General features: G+C 41.2%; 1 protein-coding gene across 1 annotated transcript; it reads right to left on the reverse strand.

Annotated features, from left to right (window-relative positions):
* Positions 1-1,819: 1,819 nt before the first annotated feature.
* On the reverse strand, positions 1,820-21,132 carry LIX1L (limb and CNS expressed 1 like). Its single transcript, XM_024732721.1, has 6 exons — positions 21,013-21,132; positions 12,189-12,352; positions 9,554-9,694; positions 4,996-5,091; positions 4,596-4,673; positions 1,820-4,041 (listed from the first exon to the last, which is right to left on the reverse strand). Exons 2-6 carry the CDS (start codon positions 12,315-12,317, stop codon positions 3,799-3,801), a joined length of 687 nt encoding a protein of 228 aa, XP_024588489.1. The 5' UTR covers positions 12,318-12,352; positions 21,013-21,132; the 3' UTR covers positions 1,820-3,798.
* Positions 21,133-21,138: the final 6 nt, after the last annotated feature.

Consider the following 21,138-nt stretch of genomic DNA (forward strand, 5'->3'; position numbering starts at 1 on the left):
GTCACATCTCTACTAAAAACCCTTACTTGACTTATTTTTGCACTTAGAATAAAGTTCAGACTCACACAGCCTGCTCTGCCTATGTCTCCAAACTCTTCCACCACCATTCTTCCCTCTCACCCATTAAGCTCTCCCTATACTTTCCCTCAACTATGTTCTACTCTTTCCCATCTCTGGACTTTTTGTAACTCTCTGTCCCTGATGTTCTTGCTCCAGCTTTTCACATGGCTAGTTCAACCCCGTCCTGTAGGTCTCCCTGAGATACTACTGTCACCCAAAGGGGTCTTCTCTACTCCATCTTTCATTCATATTTCCTTCACGGAACTTAAATTCAAATCTTTAATTACCTTGTTTACTTTCTAACTTGTTTATCGTCTGTTTTTCCCCTTAGAATGTAATCCTTACGGCAGACATTCTTATGTACAACCATATCCTCAAAGTTTAGACCAGTGCCTGGTTCATAGTAGACATTTGGTAAATATTATTGAATGAATATCAGAATGGCAAGAAAGTCCGTATGCTTGATGCTGTGTAATCAGGAAATAAAGCTGGAAATATAGTTTAGGGCCAAACTATATGTCATGCTAAGGATTTGGAACTTACCCTATAGGCAAGAAACTTTTCTAATTCAATATTTTAGTATTCATAATTTTTAACATTTGCAAATAGCCCCCATACTATTTTCAATTTGTGTTTTTTCCTTAAATAGACTGGCGTTTTAAACAAATTTACACTAAATTTAAATATCACTGCCATAAATGGAAAACATATTTTTCTATTACAAATTCAGCTAAAAGCATAACTAGTAAAAATGAAAAATGTTTGGCCATGTACCACCTAAAATCTTCTCAGATAATACCAAGGGTTCACATATAAAATTTGGGAAGTGCCACTAAAGGTACAGATAGCTAAGTGATGGTTTAAGCAAGGGAGTGGTACAGTCATAAGTATTTTAGAAAGAAATCTGATAGTAGTGTGGAGGATGTTAAGAATGAAGTTAGAGACTAATTAGGAAGCTACTGCAGTGGTCCAGCCCCGAGTTGATAAAGGACTGAACTAAGACAGTAGATATGGACAAAACAGATTGGGAATTTTGTACAGAAAGTAAACTCAACAGTAAGTGACTGATTAGATGATAATAGGGAGGCACTGAGGATGGATCTGAGGTTCTAGCTTAGGTAGCTGGGCAGATAATAATTTCTATAGCAGATCTGGGGAGTCAGAGGAGCACGTATGGAGAAATGGTTTTATTTTAGATATGTAAGTTCAAAGAGCTTGTGTCATTCAGGTGGTAATGTCCAATATGTGGAAATATAGATGTAAAAGCTCAACAGTTTGGGGGGCTTCCCTGGTGGCGCAGTGGTTGAGAGTCCACCTGCCGATGCAGGCGACACAGGTTAGTGCCCCGGTCCGGGAAGATCCCACGTGCTGCGGAGCGGCTGGGCCCGTGAGCCATGGCCGCTGAGCCTGCGCGTCCGGAGCCTGTGCTCCGCAACAGGAGAGGCCACGACAGTGAGAGGCCCGCGTACCGCAAAAGAAAAAAAACAGTTTGGGGTGAGAGGAACAGTTTTGAGCATTGTATGATAGTGGGTACGACTGCCAGTGGAATGGGTAGAGCTTCAGGAGAAAGGGCCAAGAACAAAATTCAGGCTCCTCAAATGTGTGGAGAAGCAGAGGCAGATGCCTTCCCCCAGCAGTACAACCTTATTTCTACCACCAAAAAAATACTAAGAAAAGTTCTTTTTTCATATATATGTTAAAGAAAGGGTCATTTTAGAGCTCCTCTGATACATAGGTCTCAAGAAAGAATCAATCTGGCTCACTAGACAAAAATCTATTTTTAATTGTATAAAATTATACATATAAAATACATAGAAAGTACTAAAAGGTAAGTAAAACTTTAACACCAAAAGTAGACAGATCAGGGAACAATTTTTCTCAAGTTCTTTGGGATCTTACTGGTTGGTATTTGAGAAAAATAATCCAGGAGGTGCAAAGACAAGTTCTTCCCATAACTCAACACCCCTTAACACTTCCCAGAGAAAAGAGCAAAGGAGAAATGAGGGTTTATGATATCTGGATTATAAATATCAATAAAAATTGAATAGACACACCTATTATTTAATGTAGGAGCCTCTGCCCCAACCCTACATGTGCTTCATGGAATACAGAGATGGAGCTTGGAGAATTCAAGGAAATCCCTTTCAAGCACTAATGCAATTGTTGCTAGATTCCTTGCCTCTGATCCCATATGTACTGGTCACTAAGATGATTTCAAAAGCAAGAAAGCTGACTTTCATCTTTTCCCTATCTGATCCAAAAGAGCAAACTGTAGCCTGTCTCCTAACGCATTTCTAAAAGCAAAGTGTATAACTGTTAAATGGAAAATGTAATTGCAGGAACATTAATTTCCCAAACTCAGTTTAGGAAGTGCACTGAGCTATAATATAGTATAAAGGTGATTACAGAAACAAGGAGAAAATATATCTTAGAGAGACCTACAAAAAATTCTCCCAAAGGGAAATGCTTTAGCTGTACTCCAGATCATTTCTCTCCTATTTTACCCAGGAAAGACGTGGGGGAAGAGAATAGTATTAAAAACACAGGTAGCTGATCATTGATTCTCTTTCCCCTCCTGCAGTCTCTCATGGTTCCAATTAGGAAGTGCTATAATGCCAAAGTCTCATCTAATTTTTCTGATCAACTCATGCTCTAATAATCAATGTGGAGGAAGAGGAAAGAAAAGAGGGAAAACAAATGTGAATCTAAGGTATATACATCTAAGGTCGTAAACAGCAGCCACTTCGTGGGAGTAGGAGGAACATAGCCCTCACCAAATTGGACAGATAATGTTTCCAAAGAGAAAAACGATGGGAGGAGAAAAAGGAGGGAAATATGCTTTATCTTCTACCAATCTTTGCAGGCAGGAAGATCTATAGCCAGGGCATAACTAAGCTAGGTGAGCAGGGGAGGAGTAAAAAAAGAATACTGAAAGTTAAGCAACTTCAGCCCTGACCCCTTCAGTAGAGTATACTGGAAATCTGGACTACTGGTATGGTATGGTATGCATGCCCCAGAAGCAACATAGGTGATAAACCCCTACAGATTGTGTTTATACTCCCTCTCTTGTTTCTGGGCAGTTTCTCAGCAATTATTTTAAAAATAAGAAACCAGATCTCCACTTCCTTCCAAATAATAAAGTAAGGAAGCCCCCCAAATGAAGTACCATTTGCAGGCAGAGGAGGAGTAAGGTAGTGGTGTGGAGGCGGGGGGTGTAGGTTAGGAAATATCTAGTTACTGGAGGAACAACTTGGTACCAAGTAGCCCCAGCTCAAGAGAAACCAAAGCCAAAGTCTTCATTTTCATGTCCTGTTGGGTCCAAGAGAAAGCAGGAATGAGGGTGAGGGTGGGGCACACAGTCCTTATTCAAGCTCCCTGTTATTTTAAAAGAAGGAGACATGAACAATTAGTCAATCACTCTGTGCTATTGAAATGACTACACAGAGTTACTGGAGTGTAAGAGCTAACAAAGCTCCAAAGACAGCCTGCTCTTCTTGTAAAGTGGTGTGGAGATGTTTTAAAAGCAACTACATCCAAAAACTACAAGTAAGAAAAGGGATCTCTCAGCAAATAGGAATCCAGGTGTAGAATTTATACATATATATATATATATATATGTATATATATATGTATTTTAAAGTATAAAACTGAGAAAGTATGTACAGAAATCACACTAAGTCTTAGAAAGGACATATGAAAAACGGGCCTGGAGAGGATGGGGAGTATGTGGGTAGATGCCTAGCAACTGGAAGAATGCATGTTGCCCAACTGCCCAGCAGCCAGCATGAGAATATCTTTCTTCTCCTTGTGGAAGCGCAGCTCCTTGCCTGCCAGCCGGGCTTCATCCAGCTCCCTCTCAGTAGAGGCCAGCTCTCTAGACAGCGCTCCTGGCACACTCTGCTCCCGGCTCACCCAGTCCAATGCCATTTGGTGGCGAATATCGTCGTCTAGGGCCCGGTGTGAATAATGAGCCAACACTTCCTGGAGGGGGAGAGGAATGTCAAAGTCACGGACAAAGTAAAGGTTCATACCACATTGACCCAACTGGGACTAGGAACTCTCAGCCTTTGAGTCGTAACTGAAGTCAGCACTGGAGTCCTTTGAGGAGATTCTTATGGGGAATTTCCTGGTGGGAGAAGCAAGGCAGGTAAAAGAATCACAGTTAAGATTTTAAAAGGAAAGATTATGGGAATGAAGCCTTTAAGTAAGGCTTTCAAGATTCACAACCTGGTAGGCTTGCTTATTCTAACACAACATCCACCTCCAAATGGTCCTTCTGGGACTTCCCTCGTGGCACAGTGGTTAAGACTGTGTGCTCTCAATGCAGGGGGCCCGGGTTCAATCCCTGGTCAGGGAACTAGATCCCACGTGCATGCTGCAACTAAGAGTTCGCATCCCACAACTAGGAGTTCACATGCCACAACTAAGGAGCCCATGTGCCGCAACTAAGACCCAGTGCAACCAAAATAAATAAATAAATATTTTTAAAAAAATAGTCCTTCTGCCAGACTCCCCTCACCCATAGGAACTCTTACCTGCCGAGAGCACTGTCTTTCTCTCATGGCCTTAAGGCTGCCATTCCAGTGCAGCAGTTGAAAAACTGTCATTAGCTCCTGGAGGAAGAAAATATGAAGTGCCAGGACAGTGGCATATATATTGGGGGGTTGCATCAGAATTAAATGGGGAAACTTTCACAAAATGTAGCTGTGGCAGCATCTCTTATACCAACTCTGATACATCTTTGGGGGAAGGAAGATATTTATATTTTGAAAAATATCCTTATAACCTTTTCTGCCTTCCTTTCCAATTGAGTGTTAGTAGGAGGTGTGCGCACGTGTGTATGTGTGTGTGTGTGTGTGTGTGTGTGTGTGTGTGTGTGTGTGTAGGCTGACCCATGTTATTAGAGCCAGGGAAGTAGATAGAATAGTATAGTACCTGGAACTCCAACATTGACTTGCCCTTGTTGGATTCCAACATGAATCGGAAGGCACCAATGCCTGTATTTGGGTTGTCAGCTTCTTCCCTGTTGCCCTGGTAACAGAGGAAAGGAAAAGACAAATAGATTTTCACTCAGGATTATCACCTCAAAGAGCACTGTCCAAGAGGAATATAATGTAAGCCACATGTTTAATGTAGTTGCCACATTACAGTAAAAAATATACAATAAATATTAATTTTAATAGCATATTTTATTTAACCTAATAAACTCAAAATATTATTTCAACTATAATCATTATAAAAATTATTAATGAAACATCTTTTTCTTGTACTAAGTTTTCAAAATCTGGTGTCTCTTTCATCTTACAGCACATCTCAATTCATACTAGCCACATCTCAAATGCTCAATAGCTATATGTGGCTAGTGGCTATTCCGCTGGTCAGCACAGTCCTAGAGGCCTCCAAAGTCACCACACATTTTAACTTAGGTGACAGAGAAAAGTCAACCTGGTTTTCCCTATTTTACAAAAGGGGGAACACTGAAACATAGAGAAGAGTCCTGATTTAGCTAAAATAACAGAGTGAGTTCAGCATACGGGATTGGACTAGCCTAGAGGACAATTGACAAATGCATTTTAAAGGTCAACAATAAAAGTCATAAGCATGGCAAATTCTGGGTAGCAGTTTGGCCTCCTGGACATTTGCTTCATGTGTCTTCTACTGGCGACATGACCCCGCAGGGGTAGAACTAAGATACATTGTCCTACCTGCAAGCCTAGTGTGTACAAAAAAACAATACAGTATAGAAGTTAAGAGCGTGGACTGGAGCTCCTACTAGTCTTGCGGCCTTGGTGAAGTTATTTAACCTCTCTGTTCCTCAGCTACCTTAACTGTAAAATGAGAACAATCATAGATCTACCTTACAGGATTGTTTTAAGAATTAAAGAGTTTTTAAATTTAAACTTAAAAAGAGATAAATGCAGTCTAACAATTCCAATCATAAAATTTGGGTGCATTATTGTATTGGACCTGGTGTCCAGTTACACAATCCAAATCCATTCAGGTACTGGCTCTGGTTTGTGCTATTTGGCGGTGGTTTCATATTATTGGAGATAATTCCAGATCCTAGGTCTTGCAGGGACTCCCAAAATAAGGGCATCTCCTGGTTTACTAGTGACCCTTTTGTCAACCTGATCTAGAAGAATAAGGCCAGGAGACTACTGGGAACACAGGGATCCAACTTTCTCCTCCTGCTTCCTGAGAGGTTTCCTGCTCTTTCTAGCCAGTTCCACACACCTCCCACCTCCCAAGATAAGAACTTTATTCTGCTCTCTTTGAGCAAGGGGACTGGATAGGGGTCCGGAGCCAATCAAGTTATATCCAAATTCAGTTTATTGTGGGATGCTTTATCATGAGGTTTTACTGTACATGTATCACACCTAAAATAATGCCAGGCACTTAGTAAGTATACCATAAATGCTAGTTTATTATTATTATTTGTTTTCACTGTGCTAGAATTAACAAGAAGTCAGAACTACTCAAAATCAACCCACTTTGTTTTGTGGCTCATGAGAAACAATCATGCCACATGTAGTTAATCTTTGTGGTGAAGCAAAGATCACAACATTTGTATTTAGAAGTGAAAATCTAGAGGCAGGAAGGAAAATGGTGGTAATTTTCGCCATTAGGATTTAGGGCTTTAAAGCAAGCAATAGTTTTCATTTTTATCTTTAATAGTTCAATGCGATACCTTGTTCAGTACCTCCAAACTTTTCCATGATATGGCCCAAAGAAAATAATGACCCTATCTGTACAGCCAACTGGGATATACAGAGAAGGCTGCTGGCAGAGCAGCTGCCAGCAGAGGCTGTGGGGCAGAGGAGTCCATCCGCCCTAGGCCTTGTTCAATTCCCCTGAGAGTTGAGGGGATCAATATCATGGCACATCTGTAACCTATTTGGAGTACACGAGTGTGGAATGACCCACCATTGGCAAGTTCCACCACATATGACACTTCTACACCTAACAAGGTGATATATGAGCTCCATTTATTCAATAAACATTTAATCACAGAACACTTGATTAGTGGTAGGAACATTAGAATATAATTGGAAAGGAATTAGAGTTAATTTTAATTTAACCTCCTTATTTTACAAATGAGGAAACTCAGACCCACAGAGGCTAGGTGATTTGTCAAAAGACATAATATAGTATCAGATTCAGGACTTTTGAAGGACAAAAGCTAAAAGCAAAGAATGTGGACATCACTCTTTGCCCATGGCTAAGACCAAATGAAAATTGTTATTCTGGAGTATGGGAATTCCATTGGGATATTAATGAGAAATCCATTAAGTTCTCAATTTGGAGGGTTAATCAAAAAAGAATACTGGCATGAGAAGAATAATAGTTTACATTTCTTAAACACTTTGTAGCAGACACTGCTGGTGACCTATCCAGTATCTATTTCCTTCTTCCTGACTAAAGAACCTTAATCTTATTCTAGTGCCTATACATCCCCCAATTGCCTCAGAGAAGAGTGATTTTATCCTAACTCCAGTGGGTAAATCCTAATCCCTTTTGCCTGTGACTGGTTTTAAGGTGGGAATTCTGGGCATTGGGTGGTAGAGGGGAGTTCTGCTGGAGAGCTTCTGGGAAAAGATTCCTTACTACTAAAGAGACACGAGAAAAGATGGTCTCTTTCTGTCTCTGAGTTTAGTTTTGTCTGTATTTAACAACTGGAACTCTGTAGCTGTCTTGTACCCTGAGGGGAGTCAGCCCAAGGGCAAAGCCAATATCTAGAGGATGGCTGAGTTGAGAGATGGAAAGAATTTGGGCCAGTAGATGATGACATTCTTTTTTTTTTCCCCCAGGTTAAATGTCTGCTTTATTCAGATCCAGTGACCAGAGTCCCAGGCAGCCAATTTTGCGGGAGATTTTGCACCTGAGTGTCTCCTTGCCAGACCCTCCCAAGAGTGTGCTCCTACAGATGGGACATCAGAACTCGTCCTTTATGTCAAAATGGGACTGTTCTTCAGGCTTGAAGTCCAGGTTGGGGCTGCCATCCTAGATGATGACATTCTTGATCCATCGAATTATCTAGCCCTGAAATCTGCCCTACTTCTAGACTTCTTATCATGTTAGATAATACATTTCCTTCCTTTATTTATTAAGTCAACTTGAAGTGAGATTTTCTATTACTTGCATCTAAAGGCACCTAAACAGATAACATGTACTAAGTGCTGGAACATATTCTCTTTTATCCAATAATCCTATGTGATAGGTATAATTGTTATCCTATTCTACAGATGAGGAAACCAAGACAGATTAAATATCTTGTTCAAAGTCACATAACAAGTAGAACCATAATTTCAAAACGATGAATTCAGAGCCCATGCTCATAACCACTGCTTTCTATAATCCAATCTAATGTTTCATTTTATAATACACTAGGTGACTTAAGAGTGAAAAATGTGCTTTCTTAATTTTAACTGATTTGATTAATATAAAAATGTTTTTATTCCCTGCAGATACTGCTGACTGGGGCAAAAAGTAATAGGAGAAAAACAGATGGGTCCTAGGCTACAGAGGGATTATGATTCAGAGTGTTCAATACTAATCTACAAAACAGATAACTGAAGGAGTTAGTATATGTAATTACATCATAAATGCAAAGAAAACATAAACAGAAAATTGATCTGACTTTATCTCCCTATCAATGGTCGTGTGCAGAGGGAGGAGGAAGGCAGTTGGAAAACTAAGATGTACCTCTAAGCTAGAAAAGTCTGTAAGTTGACTTGGGTTCTAGTCTTGGCTCTACCATTTACAAGCTACATTATTTTAGGCAAAACTTCACTTCTGTGTTTTTAGTTTCCTCATCTGTAAACTAGGGGTAATAGTAGTACTCACACCTCATAGGATTGTTGTGAAGATAAAATGAGATAAAATACATATAAATCCCCTCAGAGTCCCTGGCACAAAATAAATACTCAGTTAGGATTAGCTATGGTTATCCTCATTATCATTATCATTTAAAGAACAGATGTTCTTTTTAAAGGGAGTAAATAAATTACACTCCCCATTCCTAGACAGGTAAAAAGACAAGACACTTGTATTATAAAGTGTTCTTCATTAATATGATGAAGTAATGGAGGCAGGAAAGAAGTGACAGTAAAAACAATCATTAAAAAAAAAGAACAGTGAAGGAAGAAGGGACTAAGGTCTTAAACCAAAATTGGGAAAAGTGAAATTCAAGCTCAATTTTTATTTTGTAATACCTCTAAACTTCCATAAATCTTGAAGTAAAGGTTTCTAGATACCAAAAAGACATAATGAAAGAGACAAAATAACAAAAACAAAAACACACATAGAATTAGAGACTGAGACATGTGGAGCATATAATACAAAAGACTGACAGAAAGTAAACAGAAAGAACAGAAATGCAGACAGGAAAGAAAACCAAGAGTTCACACGCTATTTCCCGGGAATATACAAGATTTCCCAATCAGCCAATTCTCCCATCCCCCACTCTCCTCCCTTCCAACTCCAAGTAACTTACATTGAAAGATGCCAGGGCCTCAGAGACACTCTTCTCAATGAACTCATCAGTGATTCTTCGGGAAGGATGTTCATTAAACACAGAGTTCATTAGCGCAATCTTTGCAGCACTCCGCCGGGCTTCAGCTTTTGTGGGGCAAAACTAGGCAGGGAGACAGAGAAAATATGTGCGCATGTGTATCTGAGAGAGGAAGGAAAAGTGGGAGGGAAACACTTGGGATAGAAGACACTTGGATACTCTTTGGCGAAATCAGTTTGTTCAACACACCCTCCAAAGTTTTTACTGTAAAATGGTTGGGGCATTTGGAAACATAAATTTGATTCAACATCCTGAAGTCATTAAGGAACTGGAGACAGCTGTAGCTCATACCAAATTGAATGCAGGATGAAGAAGACTGCTGAGGTCAGCATATAATCACTGGATATGAAAAATACCCCTGTTTAAACTGTCAAGAGAATTAATTACTCAAAAGCCAGATTCTGGCCAGTCTGTTAGAAATCTGTATCTTGTTCTCTTATTCTGCAGACAGGCAAGAATTTTTTCATCCCTCTAGATAACCTAAGATGAGAACAAAGCTATGTCTAAGCTGCTTCTGCAGAGGAGCCCTCTAGTCTCTAACAGAAGCACCCATTTGGGATTCTTGGACTTTTCTTTTAGCTATGTGCAGGCAGTTCCCCCAATAATGTAGTGAGCTACGGAGCTATCCCTGAACAGAGTCTAAGGTCTGAGGAAGGATTTTATAGTCTTCCCCCACCCGCTCCCAGTAGAAGCAAAGAGAAGAGAGGGGGCTAGGGAAAGGAAAGCTGACCCGAGGAAAACAAGAAAAACTTTTAACTTAATTCATGTTTTTCCATTGTATCCAACATATGCAGTATCACAGAACAAGCCTGATTTTCAAAAGTCCTAAATCACTCAACTTCAGATCCCTAGCCACCTTTATAATTCATCTTCACTGGCTGCCTCAAAGGCCTCTGTGCCCTCTGTCATTTGTGATTAGGATGAGAGAAAAGGAAGAAAGTGATGTTATAGTTTTAAAAAGTAGACCAGGTTATGTTTGCTACTTAACCATCCTTAATATCAGTAATTCCCAGTTTCCTTTAGCTGACAGGTCTCTCTGAAACAACATATGGAGTTTTGTGCATTAACCCTGTCTTCTTGCTTATTCAGTTTCTCTGTTTCCACGTCTCTCACTATTCATTAGCCTGCTGCTCTTTCTACTATATAGTGCTCTTTCTGAAAAGTCATCTGTGAAGAAAACCACCAGGAGAAATTTCACCCGCCAAAGTGGATATAAAAGATATAAGCTAAAAGGGGCCAAGATAGATAATTCTACTCTTTCAGGAAATAACAGAAATCAAATTACTCTGATGGTCCAGTTTGGGGCATCCCCATAAAATTATGAAATCTTTAATCAACAGTATGATGAGGTGGGAAAAGGAAGGAATGGTCTTATTTTCTAGTAGCAAAAGATAAACATTAGTCATCTTGGGCATATGTTTATTTCTCTGAAATGGCTGGGGCTCTAAGAGAAAAATTTAGTCACCCGATTTGAAATGAAGCTTCCTTAGGTCTGTTTCCGTTTGAGGCAGGAACTGAGCTACAATGGCACTCATTCATGCAACAGATTTATTAAGTGTCTATTCTCTGCTGGGCACTGAGTTTGATGGTAGAGATTTAAAGCTGAACAAGAAAGAAGACAGACACTACCTCTGCCTCCGTGGAGCATAGTCCACTAGGAGAGAGAAACAGTCAATTACGATATGTTTTGATAAATGATATGATAGGGGAAGTTCAAGGCACTATGGAAGCACAGAGCAGAGGGTATAACTTTGTCTAAGGGTTATACAAACCATACAGAAAACAGAACAAAATTGTCTAGTCTCTTCTCTAAATTCCTACTCAGGCTCTAAGTTGACATTTCAGGAGGCTACCTTCCTATCTGCAATGTGAAAAATCCATCTTTGATGATAATATCCACACTAGTCAAATTTCTCGTTACCCTGTAATAGCATCAACGCTTTTCATAATCATATACTACAGGACTTTCATATAACTGTAGAATGCTAGTACCAGAAACACTGGTTAGAAATAATCTAATCTATCTCCTTCATATTATAGATGGGGAAACTGAGGCCCAGAGAAATTACTCGACTTGCCCTGTTAGCAGTCAGGGGAACAAGAATTTGGATCTCCTAACGCTTAGGTGAGTACTATTTCCACCATATATAGTCCCTCTCCTTTGATCTCTTAGAGAACTCAAACATTGCTTTCCTTAGTGATAGTGGTATGAAAAAGTACCGGGGGCAATGAGTATTATTCTACGTCCTCAAAAAGAGATAGCAGGAAGTTGGGAAGCCAGATTAGAACGTGAGTTAGATGCTAGTAGTCTGCTTTTCTTTCAGCCTTCAAAAACTCAAACCCACTTTGAATTTGAGTGTGGTTAAAAGAAAAGCATGCTCCTGAGGTTTTTTCTGCTCAGATGAGCCTCAGGTGCTTATCAGAATGATTTGCCCAGAATTGGTCCAAGTCCTCAAATATGTGACTTTGGATAGAGATTTAATGGCCAAAGTGATAGAGAAAGACATTAGTAGCACCTAAGCGTTTATCTTTGCTACTGCTGCCTCAGAACTCTTACCTGGAAACTCCCAAAGCAACTTCCCCCAGGCAGGGTGACATAGCAGACATAGGGAGGGCTGTTGGAGGGAACCATCTCATAAACCACGAGAGCCCCATTCTTCAAGTCAGCCCCACGGGACTGTTTCATCTGCCAGAATTCCTGAAGTGCCTCCACCACATTCACTACAAAAAGAGAAGCAGTTAAGTTCAGCAGTAAGAACACTTCCAAGCAGTGCTCTGCCTCAATACAGTATCTGTAACCTGTACTTACATTAAGACTCTAGCCCCCTCAGCTCCCTACCTATTACCATTTAAAAGCATTTTAATTAATAGGCCTACGCTGTGATTAAGTCCATTTGCATAGGAAGACCAGAGTATGCCTGCCCTCCTCCGCTACTTCCCTAGTTCACCTTTGATTAGTCCTAGACACCAAAGGAGAATAGCATAAATATTGGAGGCCAGAGTTTCCAAGGTCAGCATACCATTATCACTGACTGATGAAGTAGATTATTCCACAATTGGTCAGCTGGCCTAGAAGAGTAATAACCACCATGATCATAAGTGCTAATATTTACTGAACACTTACTGTATGTCACATTTTCTCCAAGTGCTTTACCTATTTAATCACAACAATCTTATGAGGCAGGTACTTTTATTTTCCCCATTTTACAGATGAGGGAAATGAGACATAGGGAGGTTAAATAACTTGCCCAAGGATATAACAGCTAGAAAGCAGAAGAGCAAGAACTCAAACCCAGGCAGTCTTGGTTCCAGAGTCAATGTTCCAGAGTCAATTATATAATACTGTCACTCAAGGAAATATGGCCCTATTAGCCATTTTCAAGGCTGTGCTTCTGGTGAGCAAACCCATGAATAGATTCCTTTTCCATTCTGGAATACTATGTGTATACTATATATATATATGAGAGAGAGAGAGAGAGACAGAGACAGAGAGACAGAGAGAGAGAAAGAGAGAGAGAAAGGGAGAGAAAGAAAGAGAGAAGAGAGAGAGCAAGCAAGCAAGAAAGAAATAGAGAAAGAAAGAAAGAGAGAGAAAGGGAGGGAGGGGGAGAGAGAGAGAAAGAAAGAAAGAAAGAAAAAGAAAGAGAGAGAGAAAAAAGAAAGAAAGGAAGGAAGGAAGGAGGGAAGGGAGGAAGGGAATGAATTCTGAGGCTTTCCCTAGGCATAAATGATCTTTGGAAGGACTGTGTATTGGGAAACACTCCTCCACAGGTCTCCCGCACTACTTTCCATCTTGCTAGGTATGCCAAGATTTCAAGGCCCTGACTGCTCCTTACTTGGGCCCTTTCTCAGGATTTAATTTGCAGCAAGAAACCTTGAGGGATGAAGTAATATCTCCCTCTGGGACAAAGAACAAGCTTGCTTATTGTTTGCTATAAAATGGCAGGTTCCCCAAGCTCAGTGTTCCTCTCCTGTAATGCAACCCATGGCCTGTAAGCATCCACCTGAGCCCTCCACATCAGACTTGGGAGACAAGGGAAACCAATGCAAAAAAACAGGATGCTCATGCTACTTGCTGTTCTATGAGTAATAAAGTCCTTTGTCTCTGACCCAGAAGTCTCTTGACTTCTGCCAGCATCCATGAAACAGTAACCGACTATGTTATTAGTTGTATATAGGGTAAAATCAAACTCCAGACTTGACAGTGTATTCCAGAAATTCCAGAACAGTTCCCTTCATCCCTCAATACTTGGATTCAATTATTCCACAAATATGTATTGAGTACCTACTCTGTGCTAGACTGTGTGCTGCGTGCTAGGCTGTTACAATAGTGAGCAAAACCATACACATACACCATACAATTTTTACAAATGAAAAATTGCAACAGTGATAAATGCTATAAAGGAGTGGTAAATGTAGGAGCATCTGACTAATTAAGAAGGTCAAAGAAAGCTACCCTGACAAGGTAATATTTAAGCTCAGATATAAGTACGAATTCCCTAGGCAAAAAGGTGAGAGAATAGTGCTCTGAGCAGAAGGAATAGCATGTACGATGGCTCTGCAGCAGCAGGAAATATGGTGAAGAAAGGGACTAGTGTGGCCAGAAAAGAGAGAGTGAGGGGTAGTATAAATGCAAGGTGAGGTTGCACACACACACACACACACACACACACACACACACAAAAGCAGGGACCAGATCAGGTCAGACCTGGTGGGTCATGTTAGAATATTGGCTTTATCCTAGGAGCAATGGAAATCTCTTGAAGAGTTTTAAATGGAAGGAGGGATAAATCAGTTTGTTTTTGGAAAGGATCTTTTTTTTTTTAATTTAATTTATTTATTTATGGCTGTGTTGGGTCCTCGTTCCTGTGCGAGGGCTTTCTCCAGTTGCAGCAAGCGGGGCCCACTCTTCACTCGCGGGTCTCTCACTATGGCAGCCTCTCTTGTTACGGAGCATAGGCTCCAGACGCGCAGGCTCAGTAATTGCAGCTCACGGGCCTAGTTGCTCCGTGGCATGGGGGATCTTCCCAGACCAGGGCTCAAACCCGTGTCCCCTGCATTGGCAAGCAGACTCTCAACCACTGCGCCACCAGGGAAGGCCTAGAAAGGATCTCTGACTCTAAGGTTCCGAACATTTCAAATGGCTTTAACTAAAGCCTCGTAATAAAGATTCATCACACACATTCTCCAATATCTTCCAACATGACCACTCTCTACTCTTAGTTACAACAAGGACTCGTTAATTCTATTATATTACATTAGTTAAGATCTGACAAGGAGAAGACACCAAGATGGGACAGACAGGCAAGAGATTTACTGGGGAGGAAGCAGGAGAAGGGAGAGCCTTCAGACCATGTTCTAGGTCTGACACCTGTGGAAGGAGAAAGGGAAGGCAGGAAGTTTGGATATGTGAGTCTCAGACTGCAGCACCGTTCCAAGAAAGGCTTGGCCAGGCCAGTAGGAAGTCCTCAAGCCAAAGGAATCCCACATCTCACTAGGATGTGCCTGAGTTAGTACCCCTGCTGTGCTCAGTCATTGACTGGGAGCAGCCTGCAGGATGTGTGGCCTCAGTGCAAATGTGGTGATGAACTCAGAGGGGACAGCAGTTTAAGGCTGTCAGTCAATTATGCTCCCGGCAGCTGGAGATATTAAACACGTTTTCATGGCTGCCACACACACATTAAACAAAAATTTGAGCACTTAATAGGTACATAGCTCTATTCTAGGCATTAGAGACGCAAAGATGAATAACATACATTCCCTGCCAGGAAGGTGTTCAAAAGCTAGTGGCCAATAATATCTTACCTGCTCTGCAACTGAAGCAAGCACTCCATGTACCAGCCAGGGTTTGAAAAGCAGCATAAGCTCTTTACTAATACTCTACATTTAACTGACTTTTAAAAATATTCATTCTTCCATTAAAAGACAGCATGAAAAGAAAACTCTCTTTTTCCCACCCTTGGTTTTAGCAGAGGCTCTTCAGAGGTCACTGCTGCCCAGAAAGCTTAGCCACCCTTGTTCTTTTCATTGAGATCTTTTCAGGCCCAGTTCCCTCTTTGAGACAATTTAGCACAATGTGCTGGGTGACAGCTCTCCTGACATGCAAACAACGGGGAGAATATTGAAATAAAGAGGAAGGGGAGGAGACTGCTATAATGGGGAAGGTCCTATTAAAAAGCATATGTCCATTCCATGTCCAGTTAAATCTCTTTTGGCACAGAGTACAGGACTATTTTTAAATGATTACTCAAAGCCAAATGAAACAGGGAGTCTTATTTCAGAAATGTGAGCATGAAATGAGAAACTGGGCAAAGTGATCAGGAAAAAAGCAATGAATTGTGATCTACGTTTGAAAATGCTCATAAGACTCATTCATTTCTAGAGCTGAAAGGGACTTTAGAGATTATCTAGTCCAAGTCAGGCTAAGAAATGACTTGGTTGAGGTCACATAGCTGTGGCAGAAGTGGGGCATGAAAGTAGAAATTCTGATGCCCATGGTTTTTCCAATTTGGGAATCTTAACCCAGGGTCCAAGGTCCAGTCCATGGTTGAACTTCGTGGGGGTTCACAAGTCCCCTAACACTCTAAGTAAAATTAAGCATGTGTGTGTGTGTGCGTATGAGTATGTGTGTGTGGGGGGGTGTAGGGAGGGTGCTCATAGTTTTGATCAGATTTTCAGTGAGGAATCATGGATATAATGGTTTACATAAGGACGGTTAAAGGGACAGTGAGGTAGGAGGGTAGCAATTACTGAGACATACATATCTGACAGCTACAATTAATTTTTGGAAGTCACTGGTGGATGCTGGGCTGAAAGGGACACGAAAGACCAAGATAGTGAGGAATATTTAAGTGCTTGTACCATAATGTTGAACAACAACAAGAAAGATAATACTTTTGGTTTTTCCTTAGGAGATAAAATATTAGATGAATGTCTAAGAGGCAAGACAGACAGATTGTATACCCACCAGAGTAAAAACATTAAAACAACACAAGGGGACTTCCCTCGTGGTCTAATGGTTAAGACTCCATGCTCCCAAGGCAGGGGGCCTGGGTTTGATCCCTGGTCAGGGAAGTAGATCCTGCATGCTGCAACTAAAAGCCTGCATGCTGCAATGAAGATCCCACTTGCTGCAACTAAGACCCAGCACAGCTAAATAAATAAATATTTTTTTAAAAATTAAATAAAACACCACATGAAACTATAATAAAAATTTTATAAAAATAAATACAATCTTGTAGTGGGGCAGCATGGATAAATAGATAATAAACAGATAATGAAATTGACAGGTGAGTGAGAAGGTTCTCTCTGATCATACAGGATGATGAGAATAGTCTGGCCTGGCTTAATTCACATTATTATGAAGATAGGGAAGCTGGTTAACAATACTTCATCTGACATTTCCTATTTCAGTTTGTAGAAGGTATCCCTGAATAGCCCACAGTGCATAGTCTCTGGAAGGGATGGAAGGGAAGGATTGAAAAGTGATGTGACTTTGGGAGAGGACTATGGTAAGCTGAATAATGCCCCCTGCCAAGATGCCCATGTCCTAATCCTTGGAACCTGTAAATGTTACCTTATGTGGCAACGATTTTGCAGACGTGATTAAGTTAGGGATCTGAGATGGGGAAATTATCATGGATTTCTGGTGGGTCCTAAATGTAATCACGGGTGTCCTTAGGGAAGGAGATTTGATGAAACACAGAAGAGGAGAAGGCAGCATGAACATGGAGGCAGAAATTGGAATGAGGCAGTCACAAGCCAAGGAATGCTGGCAGCCCCCAGAAGCTGGAAGAAGCAAGGAAGCAGATTCTCCCCTAGAGCCTCTGGAGGGAGCACAGACCTGCTGTGACACCTTGACTTTGGCCCGGTGATACTGATTTTGAACTTCTGGACTCCAGAACTGTGAGAGAATAAATTTCTGTTGTTTTAAGCCAACTTCGTGACAATTTGTTACAGCAGCCACAGGAAAGTAATACAGGGTCTAATCCAACATTCCAAAAATTAGAAACATTCAGATCAATCATTTTAACTACATACTCACTTACAACAAAGAAGCTGTCTGTGATTCTGAGGGAAAGGAAAAACTGTAAACAGAAAATACCACACAAGATTCATTTGTTCAGCCTAGTGGAGTAGCTGGGCAGAATTTCCAATCATGTAACCATATTGTGATATAAAGGGACAGCAATAATTTTAAAATAGATAGGTTTGAAGAGGGCAACACAGAAGTTACAGAGCAAGGAAAGTGACTTGGTCATTCAGGCAATCGTGCCTGCGTAGAGACTACCAGCTGTCAGCCATTAGAAGAAGGGGTCTATATGCCATGCGGAAAAAGGGGCAAAGGAAACGGTAATGCTAACAATACCTATCAAATGCACAGCTATCAAAGCATATCCACATGCGTAATAATAGCAGCCACTCACTGAGTACTATGTGCTGTGTGCTTTACATTCATTATCTCATTTAATCCATGCAGAACTATTAAGATAGGTATTATAATAGCTATTGCACAAATGGTGAACAAGCTAAGGAACAGGCCACAGTGGCAGAACCAGGATTTAGAACCAAGGTTTGTTTGCCTCCAAAACCAACCCTCTTTCTGTTGTACTATCCTGTTTTATTGCCCCATTAATCCTCACAGAGGCTCTATAAAGTGGACTGTGAGCTCCATGAAGATAGGGACTGAGTACCTGTCTTGTTCACCACTGGTGATCAATAAATATTCGTTAAATGAATGAATGGAACAGATGAGGCCTAGAGAGATTAAAGTAATTTATCCAAGATCACACAGCCACTATTTGACAGGGCCAGGTTCTCTGATTCCAAATCCTATAGACTGATTAAGATCCTGTAGCATACTGAGCTAGGTGTGTATCTTGGGCAGGGACTGCGGGGAGAGATATAGGACAAACAAGTGAAATGACAGAAGAATTTAAAAAAAATAAATGCTGAGATCCTACATGAGTCAGGTAAATCTAAAGACTGTGCCTGGCAAAGGTAAATTTAGAGCAGTCAGGAAGAAGATGATGAAAGATCTGAATTGAAGATGATACAGTAAAGCATTGCTGGATTGAGGACTGGTCTGGGCAACGACTAAAGTAAATTATATTCAGGGGAATAGAGCCAGCCCCCAAATACCATGCCATCAGTCACAAAGGTATGTGGACTTATGCCAATGGCAGCTTTACCTATTAATTGAAGCAGAATAAGTGATTCCATGTGGTGAAGGACTTCTGAGCCAAATCAGCAGAGATTCCGCTTGCCTGAAGCTAAAATATCTGCCAAACTTTCCCAAAGTACTGGCTGGACACCCAGACTGGAAATGAGAAACTCAAGAATAATGAGAAGGACTGTGGTGGGAGGTAGGGAGGCTGGAGGGGAGAATTGCTGGAGAGTCTGAATCCTGACTGATTGCTCTTGGTCAGTACAGTCCCCTTGTTCCCTCATCCTGTCTAAGGAAATGAAAAAGGTTTTACAGGATGCTCAGTTTAGACAAGAGCCTCTCCAGGTAACCCAGAGAAGAAAACTGTCACTCCTCTACAATTTTAATAAACACCTATAAGTTTCTAAGAAGGCGGCTTCAGATTTAGGGCACCCACTCCTGGCTACTCCTATGCCCAGAGGCAAAGACCTTCCCTTGGTCTCGACTTAAAAGAGACCTGAAGCAACAGGACAATAGCTAATGGCAATTCCATTACATTGCTCTATGAAGTCTAGGAATTAAACTAGAAAAACAATTATATTCCCTCATGATGAATTTCAGGATCATGTGCATTTGCATTCCCAGCACCTAGCAGAGTGACTGCCCAGTGGTAGGAGTTCAAAATGCTGAAGAACAAAGGGAAACTGATGGGAAATGTATCATTGCGCATATAAAGCAAAATGGATCTAAAAATCTGTTTTCATAGGCACCATTGGTTTTACACTGTTAGGATTTAACAATGAGAGAAAATGATGTGTTCTTCCCAAAGAAATATGAACCAATAAATTTGAGAGAGTACTTGTCATTTTTTAAAGTACCCATTATGTGTCAGGTGCAATATCTCATTTAGTCCACATCATAATTCTTGAGGAAACTGAAGCTCAGCGAGGTTAAGTTGCTTCCACAGAGACACAGCTGGCAAGTGACAGAGATTTAATCTGGGATTTAATCCAGACTAGTCTTACTCCAAAGCCTGTGTGTGTGCTCTTTTCACTGCACTTTCTCAGGGAGGGAAAAAAAAAAAAAGTCATTACTATCTACAGAGAAAGCCCCACAACCTTTCTCTGTATTAATGTTAAACTAGAAAATTAAAGATAGTCACTTCCAGGTCAGGCAGGACCTAGCCTAGCAGAGAGAAGTGATGTCTCAGAAATTCCAGACCTGAATGCTGTATCCCACACCGCTCACTATATATTTCTTGGTACACTATAAATCTGGAACTCAAACTCAGGAAATTCTGCACTGGTTAAACAAAAACAACAAAGAAAATTCTCACATCCCCCTTTTCAGAAACCCTGGAAATTAGACATCTTTAAGATGAAGATTTCTAATGGAAATAGGGTTTCTGCCTGGCTCATTTCCACTGAATTTAACATTGAGAGAGCCAAGGCCTGGGATTTATCCTCAGTTCCTGGGCAAGGGCCAGGAAAACAGAGCCAGCCAGACAGAGAGGCTGGAGTTGTGAGGCTCCATACTTAAAAAGACACCAAAGAGGTATTAAGTCACAGGAAGCTGATGTGGGCTCAATGGTATGGGTCCAGATTTAAAGGCACAATTATAGCGAACTTGTGAAAGCACTGCCTAATTCCCCAGCAAATCTGAAGTTGCATTGGAAATCTCAGAGTGACATAAGTAAGAAAAGAATTTAAAAGTCAAGGTTAAGGAGATGGAGTAAATTAGCAGGGAGCCCAGGAATTGCTGAGATCACAGAAGATTGAGAGGATATGGATGAGAAATGTCTTGGATCTGAGATAAAGGATAGGATCCCACACAACTGGGACTAAAGGCAGAGAGATGTTAAGGCATTAAGCTACAGGAGGAATTCCATTTCTAAAGGAGAAAAGGTTGGATAGAAAAGAGGGTTATACCTGTAAAAAGGGGTCCCTGGAGAACATAGTAGTATGTTCTACTATGGGGAGGGGTGGGAGGCTTAAACGTGTGTATGAATGTGTGCGTCTGTGAGTGTGCGAGTCTGTGTGTGTGTGTGTGTGTGTGCGTCTGTGAGTGTGCGAGTCTGTGTGTGTGTGTGTGTGTGTGTGTGTAGCCCAGAAGGAAACTCCCCAAAAGGAAATGCATGTGAAGGCTCTGCGCCAGGAAAAGCGATCCAAAGGACTGTGGGAGCAAAGCTCCCTTACAGACAGGGTGTCCCACAGGAGGCCAGACCCCGCAGACTCACCTCGGCCATAGCCCTGCGTGTGTTTGGCGAAGCTCCTCACCACGGCCTCCACGGCCTCCCGCAGCACTGCGGGGCTGCCGGCGGCGCCGGGGGGCAGCGGCAGCCCGGCGGCCCCAGACAGGAGCA

The sequence above is a fragment of the Neophocaena asiaeorientalis genome, unplaced genomic scaffold (assembly GCF_003031525.2).
Source record: "Neophocaena asiaeorientalis asiaeorientalis breed wild unplaced genomic scaffold, Neophocaena_asiaeorientalis_V1.1 scaffold128, whole genome shotgun sequence".
Taxonomy (NCBI): domain Eukaryota; kingdom Metazoa; phylum Chordata; class Mammalia; order Artiodactyla; family Phocoenidae; genus Neophocaena; species Neophocaena asiaeorientalis.